Source organism: Vicia villosa, linkage group LG2 (assembly GCF_029867415.1).
Source record: "Vicia villosa cultivar HV-30 ecotype Madison, WI linkage group LG2, Vvil1.0, whole genome shotgun sequence".
NCBI lineage: Eukaryota > Viridiplantae > Streptophyta > Magnoliopsida > Fabales > Fabaceae > Vicia > Vicia villosa.
Genome location: NC_081181.1, coordinates 184,966,147 through 184,985,049, shown reverse-complemented (window position 1 = coordinate 184,985,049; position 18,903 = coordinate 184,966,147). Strand labels below are relative to the sequence as shown.

At 31.3% G+C, this 18,903-nt stretch overlaps 1 protein-coding gene across 1 annotated transcript; it reads left to right on the top strand.

Moving 5' to 3' along the window:
* The first annotated feature begins 12,845 nt into the window (after positions 1 to 12,845).
* Positions 12,846 to 18,780, top strand: LOC131653240 (CLP protease regulatory subunit CLPX3, mitochondrial-like). The gene is made up of 15 exons (XM_058923328.1): positions 12,846 to 14,240; positions 14,850 to 14,911; positions 15,081 to 15,178; positions 15,266 to 15,345; positions 15,468 to 15,518; positions 16,332 to 16,406; positions 16,489 to 16,566; positions 16,747 to 16,803; positions 17,059 to 17,129; positions 17,251 to 17,350; positions 17,643 to 17,747; positions 17,905 to 17,967; positions 18,049 to 18,171; positions 18,267 to 18,419; positions 18,509 to 18,780. The coding sequence occupies exons 1-15, from the start codon at positions 13,242 to 13,244 to the stop codon at positions 18,575 to 18,577; spliced, it is 2,184 nt and encodes a 727-aa protein (XP_058779311.1). The 5' UTR covers positions 12,846 to 13,241; the 3' UTR covers positions 18,578 to 18,780.
* The last annotated feature ends 123 nt before the right edge of the window (positions 18,781 to 18,903 follow it).

The following is an 18,903-nucleotide window of genomic DNA, read 5'->3' as shown; positions in this document are numbered from 1 at the left end:
TCTATCTAAGCAAAATCGTTTACCGTATAATGATAGCACTAGTAATTCTTCTAGACCTTTTGATATTCTGCATGCTGACATTTGGGGGCCATACTCAACACCTTCTATCCACAACCATCGTTTTTTCTTAACCCTTGTGGATGACTATACGCGTTTTACTTGGGTTATCTTAATGACTCAAAAGAGCGAAACTAGAAAACATTTAACCAATTTTATTTCATTTATCAAAAATCAGTTTTCCACTACCCTTAAATGCTTACGTAGTGACAATGGCCAGGAATTTCTAATGCATGATTTTTATAAAACCAACGGAATCTTGCATCAAAGGACTTGTGTTGAATGCCCTCAACAAAATGGTATTGTTGAGAGGAAGCATCAACATATCCTAAACGTTGCAAGATCCCTTCTATTCCAAGCCAATCTACCTAAATCTTTTTGGCATTTCTCTGTTACTCATGCCACCCACTTAATTAACCGTTTACCGTCACCTCTTTTAAACAATACAACACCTTATTTTTTACTTTATAACAAACAACCGGATTACTCAACTTTCAAAAGTTTTGGTTGCCTCGCTTACACCTCAACCCTTTTACAGAATAGGACTAAATTTGACTATAGATCTCACAACTCTGTTTTTCTAGGGTATCGAGACGGCACCAAAGGTTACTTTTTATATGATCTCGTGACTAACAAATTTCTTGTTTCCAGGAATGTCACCTTCTATGAACTCATTTACCCTTTTTCCAAGACTCATGACCATCGACCCTTGCCCCCTATCTCCACCTTAAATCCTACTGATACTGACCTTGAACCTCTTCACAATCAACTACCCCAAACTCCTCCCAATACACCCCCTTCCCCTATTACTAATCCCAGCCCCAATCACCCTCCTCCAGCCCCTAATACCAGCCCCAATATCCCTCTTACAGACCCTAATCCCAACACAAATATCCCTCCTACAACCGCTAATCCCCCACCTGCACCACAAAGAAAATCCACAAGGATAACCAAGCAACCCTCTTACTTAAATGACTATCACTGCAACATCATAAACAACACTACTACCTTCCCTAAAATCAGTCCCAAGTTCCCTCTTTCCTCGGTCCTCAACTACAACAATTGCAACAAGAACTTCAAAAACTTTTGCCTTTCCATCTCTTCTGCCACCGAACCAACCACATACAACCAAGCTTGCAAACATGAATGTTGGCTGACAGCTATGCAATCAGAATTACAAGCTCTAGAACAAACAAAAACTTGGACAATTGTTGACCTCCCTCCAAACAAATCCCCAATTGGTTGTAAATGGGTCTACCGTATCAAATATCTCGCTGATGGTAGTATTGACAGGTACAAAGCACGTCTTGTGGCAAAGGGATACACCCAACAAGAAGGCATTGACTACTTCGATACTTTCTCCCCCGTAGCTAAGTTAACCACTGTAAGAACACTTCTATCCTTGGCCTCTATAAAGCATTGGCATCTCGAGCAACTCGATGTCAATAACGCCTTTCTCCATGGAGATTTAAATGAGGAAGTTTACATGACAATTCCTCAAGGTTACAAACTTACTCACTCATCTCCACATACCAAAGTCTGCAAACTTAACAAAAGTTTATATGGCCTCAAACAGGCCAGCAGACAATGGTACTCTAAATTATCTGATGTTTTACTATCTTTAGGCTATTCTCACTCTCATGCTGACTATTCACTTTTCATTAAACATGATTCTTCCACTTTAACTGCCTTACTTGTATACGTAGATGATATTGTGTTAGCAGGTGACAACTTCAATGAAATCACACATGTCAAAGCTATTCTCAATCACAAGTTTCGTATCAAGGACTTAGGTCCCTTACGATACTTTCTTGGTCTTGAAGTAGCTCGCTCCTCTTCAGGTATTTTATTAAATCAACGAAATTACACTCTCGATCTTCTAAACAACACAGGTATGTTAGCTTCAAAACCTTCCCCTACTCCATACAATCTTTCCATTAAACTGTCTGCTGCTGCTTCCGAAATTTATCATGACCCTACCCAATATCGACGAATAATAGGGCAATTAATTTATTTAACAACCACACGTCCTGACATTTCATTTGCAGTTCAACAATTGAGTCAGTTTGTGGCTAGCCCCACTGACACTCACTTCCAAGCTGCACGTCGTATTCTCCAATATTTAAAATCCAATCCTGCACAAGGATTGTTTTACCCGACATCTTCTAATTTTACACTTTCTGGTTTTGCAGATAGTGATTGGGCAACTTGTCCAACCACAAGACGTTCTACTACGGGTTTCGCAGTCTTTCTAGGCAAATCACTCATTTCCTGGAAATCCAAAAAGCAAACTACAGTGTCCAGATCCAGTTCTGAAGCTGAGTACCGCGCTCTCGCTGCTCTCACATGTGAAATCCAATGGCTACATTATCTGTTCAAAGACCTTGGCATTCAATTTGAGAAACCAACTTCAATCTATTGCGACAACCGTTCCGCTGTCTATCTCGCACACAATCCAACCTTCCATGAAAGATCAAAGCACATTGAAATTGACTGCCACCTCATCCGTGAAAAACTGGAAAATGGCATCATCAAACTCTTCCCTATTCCATCTTCTGCCCAGCTAGCTGATGTCCTAACTAAACCTCTTCCGGGCCCGACTTTTTCATCATTTCTTAGCAAGCTAGGACTTCTTTCCATCCATAGTCCTGCTTGTGGGGGAGTAACAAATAATAATTATGCTATACATTAATTCTGTTTCATTTTTCTCCGCATAACTAGCACATTACCGTTACTGCTTTTACCACTATATAATGTGGTTTTCACCCTTGTATAGTTTTCAAGTTGAATAATGAAATATTATTTGATGACATTTTATTTGGAATTATGCACATCTGATAAAGATTCTCTTCTGAATAGTGATCCAATGGCTATAGTGTATTAATTTCATAAAAAACATGTAAATAAAAAAAAAAACTTTTTGCAAAAACAAAGTGAAGATTATAACATAGATTTTGGATCAAGTATACACTTTACAATACATTTAATTAATTATTAAATTAAACACATGTCTCTCTTTTGTCTTTTTGTTTACTACAATACATTTCAACAATTGATATCACTCTTCATCTGTTGTCAATAATGACAAAGACAATGAAGAGAAACAAATGAACGAAATATATATTTATAAATTTATATGTCATATTTTATGATATAAAAACAACAAACAAATGCTTAATTTGTGATTTTTATGGTGATCTCTAATTCTTCATTAATCAAGATCTTCAAATTTATTGAAACATTGTAAATTAGGTCAAATCTATTTCAAAGAATTATGTGCATATTCAAAGTAAGAATGTTAAGAAACCATATTGTTAAATCACACATTTATAGGGTGTTTATATGAATATAACATTAAGGATTTGATATTTCATGCTTTGAAATGAGATTTTTATATTCATATTTATATTGAATCATACATTTATTGAGTTCATTTTGTTGTTGTCGATGAACATCGTGAAATTGCATTTGTTATCGGTACCATTTTTGTTTTGATAATTTGTTAATTTGTGTGTATATGCATCATTTGATTTACTGTGTGTTTGTAATTTGTCAATTTATATTGATGTGCATGATTTGATTTGACATATGTCTGTAATTTCGTTGTTAATTCATTTCTATATGTTCGCTTCAACTATGTTTAGTATTGTATCTTTGAGATCGTCCTCATTTAATAAATTAGTAGTTGAATCCATAATAATGTTTTCTTTTTAAGCCTGACAATTTGATTTAATTCAATTGAGTGAGTGTAGTTGAATCACAAGTTAGAATACTTGAATTAAGGTTGTTGTGAAGCTTGATTTGAATCATGTACAATGTGAATAGAATAATAACCTTTCTTGAAAGTAAGAATGTGCCACTGCCTCATTTAATTTGAATTATTAGAGTGTGTGATTTGAATCACTACACCCTTTGACTTAAATCATAAGTAGTGCATGACTCGAATAATGGCATCAATCTTCAACTTTTTAACCTTTGATTCAAGTCATTGTTCCTTTTATTCGAATCATTACCTCATGATTTGATAACAGTATTTATAGATGTTTGTTCTAAATGAAGTGACTGAATTCTCTCCCAAGACTTGATCTTGAGAGTATCCAATAATTCTTATGAGTTTTTAGTAGGTTAAGCTCACAAGCCCCCTTATACATGAAAAATGAAGTTTTAGGTTAACTTTCAACCAAACAACGAACAACAAACTGAAGCGCTTAGTTTTTCTTCTAAACACAAATGAAGCTTTGAGCGGTTAGTTCCAAAGATAAACCTATATTTTTTACAAAATTATCTCAAAGCAATGTGGAGTTTTGAACTAGTTATCCTTCAAACTAAACTGTGGTCATGGGCTGACCACGAACCAAACCGAGATTTTACATCAAGCTGATCTCAAACCAAGTATAGCTTTTGGACCAAGCTAAGCTCAAGAAACAAAGAGAATATTTTTCACTAGTAGTCATCAAGACCAGGCTAAGCTCAAGAAAAAATATCTCTTAATGAAGTTACAATTTACCCTTTCTAGAATAAATTTTCTCACTTAGACACAAAAACTTTCTCAAAGCGCTATGACTAAATTAATGTGAGAGAAAATAGAAAAATATGTCTAGAATGAGGAGAGTGAGGTAGTTCACGATTCTAGACATGAGAAAGTGAAGGAAAATGCCTTTATTTATAGGCTAAAAGTTGGCGCAAAAAAAGATATTATCCATGGACAAAATTAATGGCCCAATTGATTGAATGTCTTAAATTATTGATTGTATTTGCCCATTTTAAAAAGATTTGATTTAAATTGTATCATTATTGACTTATAGCAGAAAAATATAAATAATAAATGATAAATAAATAAAATAAAAGGTAAATAAGAGACAAAATTATGGTGACTTCTGTAACAACCCGAAAATTCTTGTTTCATTAATTTAATTAAGTTTTAAATTAATTAATTTAAATTAGCATTTTATTGGAATTATGTGGAAAGAAATAATAAGATGTAGTGTTGGGCCATTCGTGAAGTTAGCAGTATGGGGGGGTGTAATGTGAAGGAGCCCATTACTAAGTTATTTTGTGTTTTCATAAAATAAGGAAAATAGGAGAAAGAAAATTAGAACGTGAAAAGGAAGCTGTGAGAAGAGGAGCTGAAGAACGTGAAAGAGAATCAAAGAGGAAGAAGACCCAATTCAAGAATTTGGCTAAGGTAAGGGGGGACTTATCTGATTAGCATCTATTATCGGGTTAGGGGCTGATAGTATAGAATAGATGTAGATTTCGTATTGATTGAGTCATATGATAGAGTTAGGGATTTGAGTCAATTTGGATGATGTTGTGTTTCAAATTGATAAATTATGTGTAAATGCTTGTTTGTGATGTTTGATTGTGTTTGAATGTGTTGCTGAGGCATGAAATGACATGGAATAATTGTGAATTGATTCTGTTTTTCGTGTATGGTCGAAACGACTCGATTTGGGTTGTGTTGGATGGAAATAAGTTGCTGTCAAAAGTGCTTTTTTTGCTGTTACAGGTGATGTAACCGGTTACGTCAGGCTTGTAACCGCTTACGGTTGTGAAAAATGAGGTTTTTGGACTGGTTGCGAGTTTGTAACCGGTTACGGCTGAAACTAAAATAATAGCGAATAGAGTTACATCAAGCGTAACCGGTTATGGTGTTGTCTGTAACCGGTTACGGCTGAAGCTGTTTGAAAAATGAAATAATTTGGAAAATTCATAAGTTTTGAACCGTTGGCCCGTTTCGTGTGATGTTTCGAGCTAAACAAACCTTGTGAAATAATCTATTTGATGATTAATGATGTGATTGTGATTGAATGATGCATATATATATATATATATATATATATATATATATATATATATATATATAAACATGCTTGCTGATGATGATGATGATTATGATGAAATGAGTATTTGATGATGTTACTCATTAGACTTGACGATGGTATAAGTATGTTCATGTATGTTTGCATTCATTCATATTCATTAATGATGCTGTATCCATGATGATGTGTTGGATCAGTAAAGAGCATGATTCCCATTGTGTGGAATCTGTGCTGGCAGGGCCGTATCTTGATGATGTTAGATCGGTCATGGGTTATTCCTATTTGATGATGTTGGTACCACATGCATAGTGTCAGTTCATACATATGCATACTTTTATAACATGATTGGATATATTCCAGTGTTATAAATATTGATGATGTGTTGGTTGATTGTGATGATGAAACTTGTCTGGATGTTTGTTTATGAAACAATTGGGTGAATGATGCAGCTATGATGTGTTATTGCTTTATAACTTTATAACATTTTTTAATTATGATGAGACTCACCCTTACATGTTGTCATTTTCAGATTGAGGATAGCGGCTGTTCGACTCGGTGAGAATTAGCTCATGAGTCAGTTATTTAGTTAGCGTCAGGTGTCATGCTCTGATATTTGTAACACTGGGGGCGCGATGTTTAGAGTTTATGGTTTATAACTCTGGTTATGTTTTGATGTTTGAAGGATTAGTTTTAAAGATGTTAAACTTAATCCGTTTGATTTAATTTCCGCTGTGTTAACATGAAATGTTTTAGTTGATGATGATTGCCTCAATGAATGCATGACATGACTAAACGATGTTTACTTAATTTTTGAATTGTAGCACCCTTATTTTTCATGTACTCTGAATGAACTTATTTAATTTGCCGCGGGGTTAGAAGGGTGTTACAACTTCACCGCTTTTAAGTCACCAACACCTTACCCCTAAAAAAACGCGAGGCTTAAGGGATGTTCTGATTTGCAGTCCTAGTACTGATCCACTTTAACAACAAATGATTTAAGAGAATTCAAATTTTATTAAATTGAACTTCAAATTATTATATTTAATGTGGGTAGCAGAGTATTAATTAAAAAATTATTTAGTATTATTATCAAATAACTAGTTGTACTAAAATCCATCGGCTAAAGAACAATCCAACTCATCACCACTAATGTTTTGCAAATGCATGTGAAATGAATTTGCCCTTGTGTCATTCTCTATTATCTTAGGTGGATTGGCGGTGAACATAATTGATTATAGCATAATTGAGTTTGATAGAATTGATTTTAATAGAATTGAGTTTAACATAATTGATTTATGTTTGAATATATTTATGTAAAAGCAGTGTTTTAAAAACCGGACCGGTCATCGAACTGGTGAGGGTACTGGGTCACTGGTTTATCGGTTGAACCACTGGGTCACTGGTCGAACCGCACGACCAAACCGGATTAAACCGGATAACTCGGTTGAATAGACCTGTCATTATATAGGTATAAAACCGGTCGAACCGGATGATTCAGTCTCTAAAAAAATATAACTAGCTTTTAAATTTTTTAAAAATATCATATCATAAATTCACAATTTCAGAACTTAAATTCAAATTTTAAACAAAGGTATCACACATAACAAAATAGTAAAAAAATAGTAAAAAATTACAAAGTCTAATTGCAAACAAAGTCTAATTACAACATAATCTAATTGAATAGTTTATAACAAAATAACTCCAATGTGTACCAAATTTAATTCAAAATAGGATCCTTCTAAAAAGAAAATCAAATAAAATCAATATGTTTATGTTATTTAAGAAAATTTATTAGCAAAGATAACAAATAGACAATAAAGTTTTTAATTTGTCACTAACGAAAAAAACTATGTGAGAATGCTATTTAAGTACTACACTACTAAATATATTAAAAAAAAAGTTAAAGAAAAAAGTTTAAAAGAAATGTTAAAAAAAAAGTTAAAAAAAAAGAAGCAATTAAACCGCCGGTTTTCCGGTTTCCCCGGTTTTCACCGGTTCCCACCGGTTTGATGGCATACCCGATCTGACTATTGAACCAGACCGGTTACTTGGTCGGTTCCAAGTTCGACCGGTCCGACCGGCCGGTCCGGTCCGGTTTTTAAAACACTGTGTAAAAGTGATTTAAACAATAAATTTTAGTATAAAAATCACCCAAAATCAATTCTGAAGGTAGAAACTACAAATTCTATCTTCGAGTAAAACAAATTATGAAGGCAGAATCAATTCTACTTTTCATAAAATAAACATGTCAAAATCTCCCAGAATCAATTCTACACCTCAAGAATTGATTATGGGTTTTCCAAAAGTCAATCCAAATATATTATAAAGCTTAATAGTATGTCATTATTAAAAGAAAATAAAAAAACACAAAAGTTACTTATCAAAAAGTATATCTAAATCAACACTAATTAAGAATGCCTTATTTTTATTATCACTAATAGAAAACATCGTATATAAGATCATTGCAAATATAAGAGAAAGTTATAAAAGAAGGGAAAACAACAAACAATTAATAAAAAGGGATGATATAGTCAAAATAAACAAAAATAAATATAGTAAAAGTACTTGACAATTACCAAATCTATTAAAAAAAGAAAATATCGATAAATGTTGTGGTAAAATAAAAAAAAATTAAAATGGGTTAAATATGTTTTTAGCTTTTATAAATATTTTAAATTTTATTTTTAGTCCTATAAAAAAATAACATATTTTGTTCCTACACAAATTTTATAAATGCTGTTATAGTCTCTGTTATTTTCTAAAATTTTGAAAATTATTTAATTTTCTTTTAACTATTAAAGTTTTGAATAATTTTTTCCATACATGTTTACAATATTGTAAAATATTTAATTACTAAATTTTAAAACTTTTTAAATGAAAGAATTAAAGATATATATTTTTAAAATTTTAAAAATAATAAAAATTTAAATTTAGAAATCAAATTTTTAATTTCTTTTTTTTTTTTCAAGAAACTTTTTATAATACATGTCTGCAAAATAATTATTCAAATATACACATTAGTTTAACCAACAAAATTAAAGCTACTTGCATAATAACTTTATAAGGATCAAAACATGTCACTTTCTTATAGAGATCAAAAATAAAATTTAGTAATTTATAAGAAAAAATATATTTATTCTAATTAAAATTTACACAAAATATATCCTTTTATTTTTTTTTTCATCTAGTAGCCAAAATGAGATAATATGGTTAAAATAAACAAAAAATAAAGTAGTAAAAATACTTAACAATTACGATATTAAAAAAAATGTTAACAAATGTTTTAATAAATATTAAAGAAATAGAATTTACACAAAAAAAAGTACTTTTTTTATCTCTAATTTTTTTTTGGTTATGTCATAGCCAAAATTTTGTATCTTAAATAAATAAGAGGTTATGAATTCGATATTTATAATTAAATTGACTTTAATTATAAAACTCACTTATTAATTTGGTCATCCATTATTATAAAACGTTTTTCAAACTTTTACATACATTAAAATAATACTTTTAAAAAAGTATTCATATTAAAAAATTAAAAATAAATATTTATTTTTAAATTTTCAAAATTGAAGAACTACTTTTGATTTAAATCTTATATTTAACTTCTTAACAAATATTTATGTAATATATTAGCATTTTCTTTAAAATTTCAATTCCCATTCAACATTTTATATATTTTAAAAATTACATTGTTAGAATATCACAATATATATATTTTTTAAAAGTTAAAATAAAATTTAAATATTTTAAAAACTCAAAAAAATTAATTTGGCTACAATGTAAAAAGACATTTAAATCTTTTCAATTTAGCATCCTATTAAGTAGAGGCGGTAAAAAAGGCCGATTAACACGAACACATATGTTTTTTCCATATTATTTTAAAAAGTGATCCAAAATTTTAGATATATACTCTCTAATATGTTCCCCACTCCACACTTAATTTTTTTACTAGAGCAGTGCAGACATTAACAATTACTCCCTTTTATAACTTTTTAGTCTTTAGGGATAATAGGCCCTACCCTCACTTTTGTGGAATTTACACATTTTTAGACTTGTATCTTCAACATTTGTCTTACCCGCTCTTTATTTACAAACTTTTGCAGAACAGACCAAAAAGAGTCGGGCGCTCGTTTGCCACCCCTACAATATATGAAGCATCACATATCCTACTTGTCATATGAGTATTTACTAATACTAGCTTTGTTCCTTGGAAAATCCTACCCAAATAGAAAAATTGTCTTTATGCCATTAAATCATTTAGTTTCAAAATGTCTCACATATATCGTGAAAAAATGGACTCCATCCTAATCTATGTGAATAATGATTTCATAAGAGATAAATTGGATTCGACTATTTTTTTGTTTTTTTTAAAGAAATAAAAAATTAATCTCTCGAGTCAGGTATGACCATAATATAGATGACAAAGTTCTCTCTCAAAACAATTTAACACTAATGAGTATCATGGAAAGAGATCAAACTGAAAACCTATGATTAAGTTGCAAAAGATTTTTTACCATCTCATCTAAATGCTCTTGAATATTTAATTTATTCATAAAGAATTATTTCTCTCATTTTTATTATATCATTAATTATATAAAAATAATACAACTTTTAATAAACTTAATTTTCCCACCATTTATTAATCTCTTAAACATTCCTCCTAATATACATTCATTCTAACATAACCTTTAACCCAAGAAAAACTTACCAGTTACAAAATCATAATATAACATACTGGCACTAACTTATTAAAAATTGCCCCACATTTTAATTGTATCTGAGTTTTAGATTTAGAATTTTTGTTTCTATTTTAGTTTGTGTTTTTTTTATTGTAATACATGATTGTTTAATTTTTTATTTTATAACTATTAACATGTCATTCATTAATCTACTTGGATTATTTCAACTTTCAAGTCAATATATTTTTTATAATGTCATTAAAAATACGACATATCATTTTTATAATAAAAAATAGAAAGAGGACCAAAACTGTTAAAAAAATAGGGGATTAATTTCGTAAATTGACTTTAATAGAGAGGCAAAAATTATAATTTAGGTTCTGTTTCATAAAAATAGCAGTTGAGTGATAAATTATCTTATAAAACAATTATATTTTTTACAATTATATTGTAAAATATTTTAAAATTTATAAATTAGTAAAAAAATAAATATTTTGCTATAATTAAAAAAAATACATTAACACTATTGAGTAAATAATTTCAATTTTTCTTAAAAATATTTAGTGTATATATTAGATAAGCAATATATATATATATATATATATATATATATATATATATATATATATATATATATATATATATATATATATATATATATATATATATATATATATATATATATATATATATATATATATATATATATATATATATATATATATATGACAAAATAATCCTTGCAAGAACATATATTTAATTTGATAAAAAATAAAATTAGCATTAATATTTTAAATTTTTTAATAATTATTTTATTTTTAAATAATCTAATTTTTATATTTTATAAATTAAAAAAATATCCTTAAGACAATCATACATATTTTTTTAAAATTATTTATTAATATTTTTAATTTAATATCAAATTAATTTTTATTTATATTTTGTCATATTGAATTTTTTATTTTAAATTATATTATAGGAGTAAATTATCCTGACGGGTTATAACCCAGCTCATATTCAAGATAACTATTTTAATTAGTGAGGCAGAATATGATAAGTTTCAGAATTAATTTATCTTATCCTATTTTGTCAGCAAATACTGAATTGAGATAGGATATAATACAAATATCATATCTTGTCTTTTATCCTGCGCACCAAATGGACCATTTACAAATATGTCTTATTAATAAATAAAATTTAACAACGAAAATCATTCGAGAGACTTCAAATTCTAAACAAATTTTTATTAAACTTTATTTACTTTTATATTGAGCTTTAAATTATTATGATTATTGTGATAATAAGAGTGTATATTAATAAAAATATATTTTGTATTGTTTTCATATAATTACGTGTACTAAAATCTAACAACTAAAGAATAATCCAACTCATCATGACGAATCTTTTGCAAATGCATGTGAAATGAATTTGCCCTTGTGTGATCTCTATAACCTTAGGTGGTTTGCTGACATACTAAAGTTTAAAAGTTTACTATTATTAATAAAAGTAGAAAAACTACTTATCAAAAACCATATCTAAATCAACACTAATTAACAATGGCCTATTTTTATTATCACTCATAGAAAACATAAAAGTATACATATGATAATTGCAAATACAAGACAAAGTGTAGAAAAGAAGGAAAAACAACAAACAATTAACAAAAAGGGATGATAGGGTCAACAAAATGTCAAATAAAAAATACATTAAATAACTTTTTTTAAAAGTAATCATATTAAGAAATAAAAAAAGAATTTTTTAAATTAAAATTAATTATATTTAAATTTTTCAAAAATTGAAACACTACTTTTGATATAAATATTTTAGATTTAGTTTCCTAACAAAAATATTTTATATATTAGCATTTTCTTTAAAATTTTAATTCCTATTCAATATTTTTGTTAAAAAGTTTATATTGTCAAAATATCACAATAAATTATTTTAGAAAAAGTTAAAAAAAGTCAAAATTTTAAAAATTCAAAATAAATAAATTAATTCACAATGTAAAACACCAATTAAATATTCTTTAATTTATATGTAAACGCAATATTTTCTCCTCCTTTTTATCATATCATTAATTGTGTCCAAAATAACTCACTTTTTCATAAATTTAATTTTTTCAACATCTTTTAATTTCTTAAAGAACACTCTTAATACATTTATTGTAACATACTATAATCTTTAACACAAGAAAAACTTACCAATTACATAACCACCTTATAACAACATATTAGCACTAACTTAACATATTAAAAACTGTATCACATTTTAACCCATTAACCATCATCACCCACTACACACACTTTCACATCTTAGAGAGAGAAACAAAAGATTAGAGAGAGAAACAATAAAACATGACAAGTGTATGTTTTTGTTTTCCTTTTGTTTTTGTATTTGTATTTGTGTTTGTCTCCTTTCTAATCTAACTCCATTTCTTTACCGATAAACACTCTCCAACTTTATCTTCTTCCTCAATCTTCTCCAATCCAATCCAATCCAATCTTTTTCTCCCTCACACACCATACCCATCATAAATCACCGCTAACCCATTTCTCAAATCACGCTTATAGATCCAAATTTCCTATCTTTATAAATTATCATCTTTCAATTCTCTCAATTCCCTCATTCCAATCCAAAAGATACAATTTTGTTAAGTTTTCTATCCAAATTCTCACTACCCATGTCTCGATTCATCTCGAGATGCAAAAAAATGAAGGAAATGGCGCAATTTCCTGGGACCCACATGGTTGTTGAATCAGGTAACTGTCGAACCGGGTTCGGTTTAACAATCCGGTTCAACCGGGTTCGGCCAATTTCAACTCACTTGAATCACATCATTGTAGCCGGAGTTGGTAAACATCGCCGCCGGGAGAATTTAATCGGAGTCCAGGAACGGTACAAGTGGGACCGTGGCGGGTCAGATGATAATGCTCATAACCCGACCCGGAAAATTCGGGCTGAGGCTAATTGTCCTAGGTGTTCTAAAGATATGAACTTGTTCTTTTCCAATCGCCATTTTCCATCCACTAGTGATTCTGATTGTGGTGGTGGTAATGGTGGTGGTGGAGGCGGCGGTTCGGGTGGTGGAGAGAGTGGTTACCAAGCAGTGAATCTATGTCCAAATTGTAAAACAGCATATTATTTTCGTCCTTATAATACATCACCATTACAAGGTACATTTGTGGAGATTGGTAGAGTAACTAATAGTAATAATAATGGTGCTAGTGCTAGTAAATCTCAATTATCTAGGAGGGTAAGAAATGGTGGTGGAAAAGATGGTGGTAGTAATAGTAATAGTATTAAGAATGGTCATGGAGGTGATGAATTTGGTCTTAAAGGTAGTGCTAGTAATTGGCTTGAAGTTTCATTGTGGGATACTTTGAAATCTTACAATGGTAGTGGTGGTGGTAGACATGGTGATGGTAATAATGGGGAGCCGCCGGAGACATGGCCTCCACCGGCAGGTGGTGGTAATGGGAATGGTTTGGCTGTGCATACTCCTCCAGGTCCTCCTTTTGCACCGGGGCTTAATGTTGTTCGGGCTTCGGGGCCGCGGGAAGGTGGCAATGGAGAGAAGGCCTCATGGGGAGGGTCTAATTTGGGGAAGGATTTGCCTACACCAAAGGAGATTTGTAAGGGTCTTGATAAGTTTGTTATTGGACAAGGTAGAGCCAAGAAGGTATCCTATTCTCACCGAATCTATCTATTCACTAGGATTTTTTAGTAAACCGTTGGTTTGATGCTTAAATATGCGAGACGCTTTACTATAGACCTTGAATATATCAAAATTACTACAGAAATATGCCTAAATGTGTCTTTTGATTAGTTTCGTCATCGAATGAGTCTTTATTCAGTTTGCTTCACAATATGCTTTTGTAATTTCAATGCATTCGGGTGACCGTGTCTCACACATTTAAGGACCATAATGACTATTTAGGTATGTTTTTTCACGAATTTCTCCTTTACTAGGTTTTCTGTAGAGGTCCGTGCCTTGGTTTAGTCTAGTTTTTTGTTTGTTTCACTTCCACTAGTCTTTCTTAAAAAATTGATGCCTTGGTTTGGTCTAGTTTTTGTTTGTTTGGGTTATTGTTGTGCAAATATGTGTCAATGTTTCCTCTCTGGTTTTTTAACGAAGCAAAATGAGGAAACGATAAAAATCATTTTAGTATATATTTGTCATTTCTATATTCATATGTAGTTTAATTTTATAATAATCTCGCCGCAAATGCATTTTTCTAACTTATTGCCTTTGTTCGTACCTCATTAATGGTCTATATTTCTGCTGAAGGTGCTTTCTGTAGCTGTTTATAACCACTATAAAAGAATATACCATGCAACTCTACCGAAAGGGTTAGTTCTTTTACTTTCCCTTTCGTCTTCTTTATTTCAATTCCTTGGTCGAATTTCAACTGATGCTTTTTATTATGTGATAATTTTTTCGAAAAATTTACCGAATGTAAACTTATAACTTGTTCTGTGGCATTATCAATGTGATTGAATTGGTCGATTTCAATACTAGGTTGGGGGCAGACTCAGGAATTTCAGACGTATTTGATGATGACGAAAATGTCGAGCTAGAAAAGAGTAACGTTCTTTTGATGGGTCCAACAGGATCAGGTATAACACTCACATTGCGCACCCCTTTCATATTGGTATCTGAAATTACAACGTGCTTTCTGTACTAACCTAACTTTCATTATATAGGGAAGACATTACTTGCAAAAACACTAGCTCGATTTGTGAATGTTCCATTTGTCATTGCCGATGCAACAACTTTAACACAGGCAAGTATGCATTATAATTTCGATAGTAGTAACCGTTTTGATTTGGTTTTGTAGCCGGCTTATTTGTCCTGCGACAAAATTTTGTTGTATTAACATAAAAGAGGAAATGTTCTAATTTTCAGGCTGGTTATGTTGGAGAAGATGTTGAATCGATACTACATAAACTACTTGCGGTATGTGTATTGTTAAGTATGCCATTGTTGTCTTTCAATGTTCACTGTTAAGTGTCCCATTGTTGTCAATTGCGGATCACAAAAGTTATTTTGTTCTAATCCTGCTACTCTACAATGTTATAGCGCCACCTACATTATCAATCTCGGTTAGCCAGCGCGGTCATCTTCAAAAATGGAACAGAATGGGAGTGGGGAGCGGAACGACCAATATTTTAGTGATGCGGACACAAACACTAACACAGTTAATACTAATGAACACCTAATTGTTAAAAACTAAAATAAATTAATCGAAATTCATGAAGTATTCATATTTAGAAATAAAAGTTATAAGTCTTAAGCAAAACATATTTGCAAATGTCAATAAAATAACCTTGCTATCCTTAAAATTTAAAGGGTAATATCATATACGCCTTATGCGGCCAAATCCAATCTCATTATTACGGTCATTCTAGCTGAGTCACCCATCTGTGACGGAACGGTACTGGCTGACGCAGTTTTCTTGGTTTTGTTGTTCCGTGCCGAGATAACAGCCGAGTTTAATAGCATAGAGCGCCACAATAGTTTCTATTTGACTGGCCGAGTTTAATAACATAGCGCGCCACAATAGTTACTATTTGACAACACTGTCTACTAAATAGCATTTCGCGGAACAATAACAATTTGATCAAATATCTCTATAGTCGTTATTTGACAACAATGCAGTATCCTAGAAATTTGTCTTAAAGTTTTGTCGTGTATTTGTTTGTTTATCGATGCATTTTCTTTATGAAGTTTTTTCTGTCATTTCATTGCTTGTGAATTTTTACCATATAGGCAGCAGATTACAATGTTGCAGCAGCTCAACAAGGAATAATTTACATCGATGAAGTTGACAAGATAACAAAGAAGGTTTTGTTTGTTTAATTTAATCAGATTAGGTTATAATTCCTCATCCACTATAGATATTAAATATTGTGATATAATTTTATAGGCCGAGAGCTTAAATATCAGCCGAGATGTTTCCGGCGAGGGTGTTCAGCAGGCATTATTAAAAATGCTCGAAGGAACTGTAAGTAGAGCGATTCCAGACCGTTGTCGTTGCTAATTGGTTTATAATCTCCTTTAATGTTAAACAAACATTGAAATATGATCATATCCTTTTTGCTAAGATATCAATTTATACAAATTCATTGATAGTAAATGTTATTCTTACAAAATCCTAAACATGAAATGATTTCTTATTGTCTAGATAGTAAATGTTCCGGAGAAAGGAGCCAGGAAACATCCACGGGGCGATAACATTCAGGTATGTTGTTGTGGACAATGAAGTCATCATAACCTCTGTAGTACCGACATCTCTGAAAAAAAGTGTCAGTGTCGTCGGTGTCCGATACCGACTCGACACTTATGATTAAGTTTTAATTTATTAATTTTTTTTCAAATTATTACCAGTGTCGGAGTCGTGTTTTTGGTGTCTGTGCTTTATAAGGCATAGCAATAAAAATGCATACGGTGTTAATTTATTCAATAATCTTCTGATCAATTTCTATAAAATATGCAGATAGACACAAAGAATATTCTTTTTATATGTGGTGGAGCATTTATTGATCTCGAAAAAACGATTTCAGAGAGGTAATCCTTTTACGCCGTGGTCCTGAAAAATATTTGTTCATAGGTCAAAGATGTTTGTTTTACACGCGTAATGGTTTATGTGAAGTATTTGTTAACTTGAATTATATATCAAATAAACCAGACGACAAGATTCTTCCATTGGCTTTGGAGCACCCGTTCGTGCCAACATGAGAACCGGCAGAATAATAGATTCTTCAATAGCATCATCTTTACTTGCAACGGTGAGAAATTGTCTCTTATTAGCTGAAATTTTGTTCACACTTTGTTTTAATCATTATAAATTGAAATAGATAGATGGAAAAGAACATCGATGTAGCAGAGATACTTCAAATTTAAGGCACGGTGTCTGACACGACACTAGCACATGCAGTTATATTCAATTATTCTATTTTTTCATATTACCAATATCGATGTGTCAGTGTCAGATTTTTGTCCAGTCTCTGTAGGGATTTGCTCCTGCTGAGTACTTCTGAATTCCAAATGAGTATTAACCGTTGCGTTAAAAATTTTCAGGTGGAGAGTTCGGATCTGATTGCATATGGACTCATACCAGAGTTTATCGGACGATTCCCCATCTTAGTTAGCTTGTCAGCCTTAACCGAAGAGCAACTTATGCAGGTATTCCTTCATTGTTTATATCGCCTTTGATCTTATCATATCTCTTCCTTATTTTCTTCTGAGGTAATTTTTATCACTGCATTTTATAGATAATTGTTTATTTTAGATTTCGATTTGGCGTAAATATATGACAATGAAAATATTGTTGGGCTTGCAGATCCTCGTAGAACCAAAACATGCACTTGGTAAACAATACAAGAAATTAGTCAGCATGAATAATGTAAGCAACTCTGTTTTTTGTGCGTAAACGCAGGCGTTTTCAATTACTCTGAAAGACTGAAACTTTACTCGTGTACTTCAGGTAAAGCTACACTTCACCGAGAAAGCTCTTAAACTCATAGCAAAGAAAGCAATGGCCAAAAATACCGGTGCCAGGGGTTTAAGAGCCTTAATAGAAAACATTTTAACCGACGCCATGTTTGAGGTATTGATCTGTGTCTAACTGCATTTAATACAAACGTTCGTTAATCTCCAACGGTTTTATATTAATGCTCACAACAATGCTTATGATTGCACCAGATTCCGGATATTAAGACAGGAAGCGACCGCGTTGACGCTGTAGTTGTTGATGAAGAATCAGTAGGATCACTAACGGCTCCTGGATGTGGCGGGAAAATTCTCCGCGGAGATGGTGCTTTGGAGAAGTACCTAGCTAAGACAAAGGATTCAGAGGTACAATCTTTCATAATGTGAAATTCATCCGCGAGTGAAGTGTGTTTGATAATATTGATTTTTGACCATATTTGCGTATTTTTTTGCAGGCGAATGATGAAGAATCAGAGTTTCAAGAGAGAGATTCAGATATTTCATCGAGAGCGATGAGCATGTAACATTGTAGTTAGTTAGTGTATGATTTATCATTGTTATTGTTATTTGTAAAAATGATATAAAAAGAAAAATTGATGTAATTATCCCTTGTACAACAGTGTTAGTTGTTACTGAATAGGAAAGAAATAAGAAAAAGAGAAAGGTGTAGTGTAGCATTGCTAATTTAGGCAGCACATTATACAGATTTTCAATTGTTTATGAGGAATATTGAATGTAATCATTTTTTTTTATTTGAAGTTAATGGTTATACATACACTATTCCTCCCTGATATGTATTGTTTCATCAAAATGGAACATATTGGACAACACGACACCAATCCTAACATGT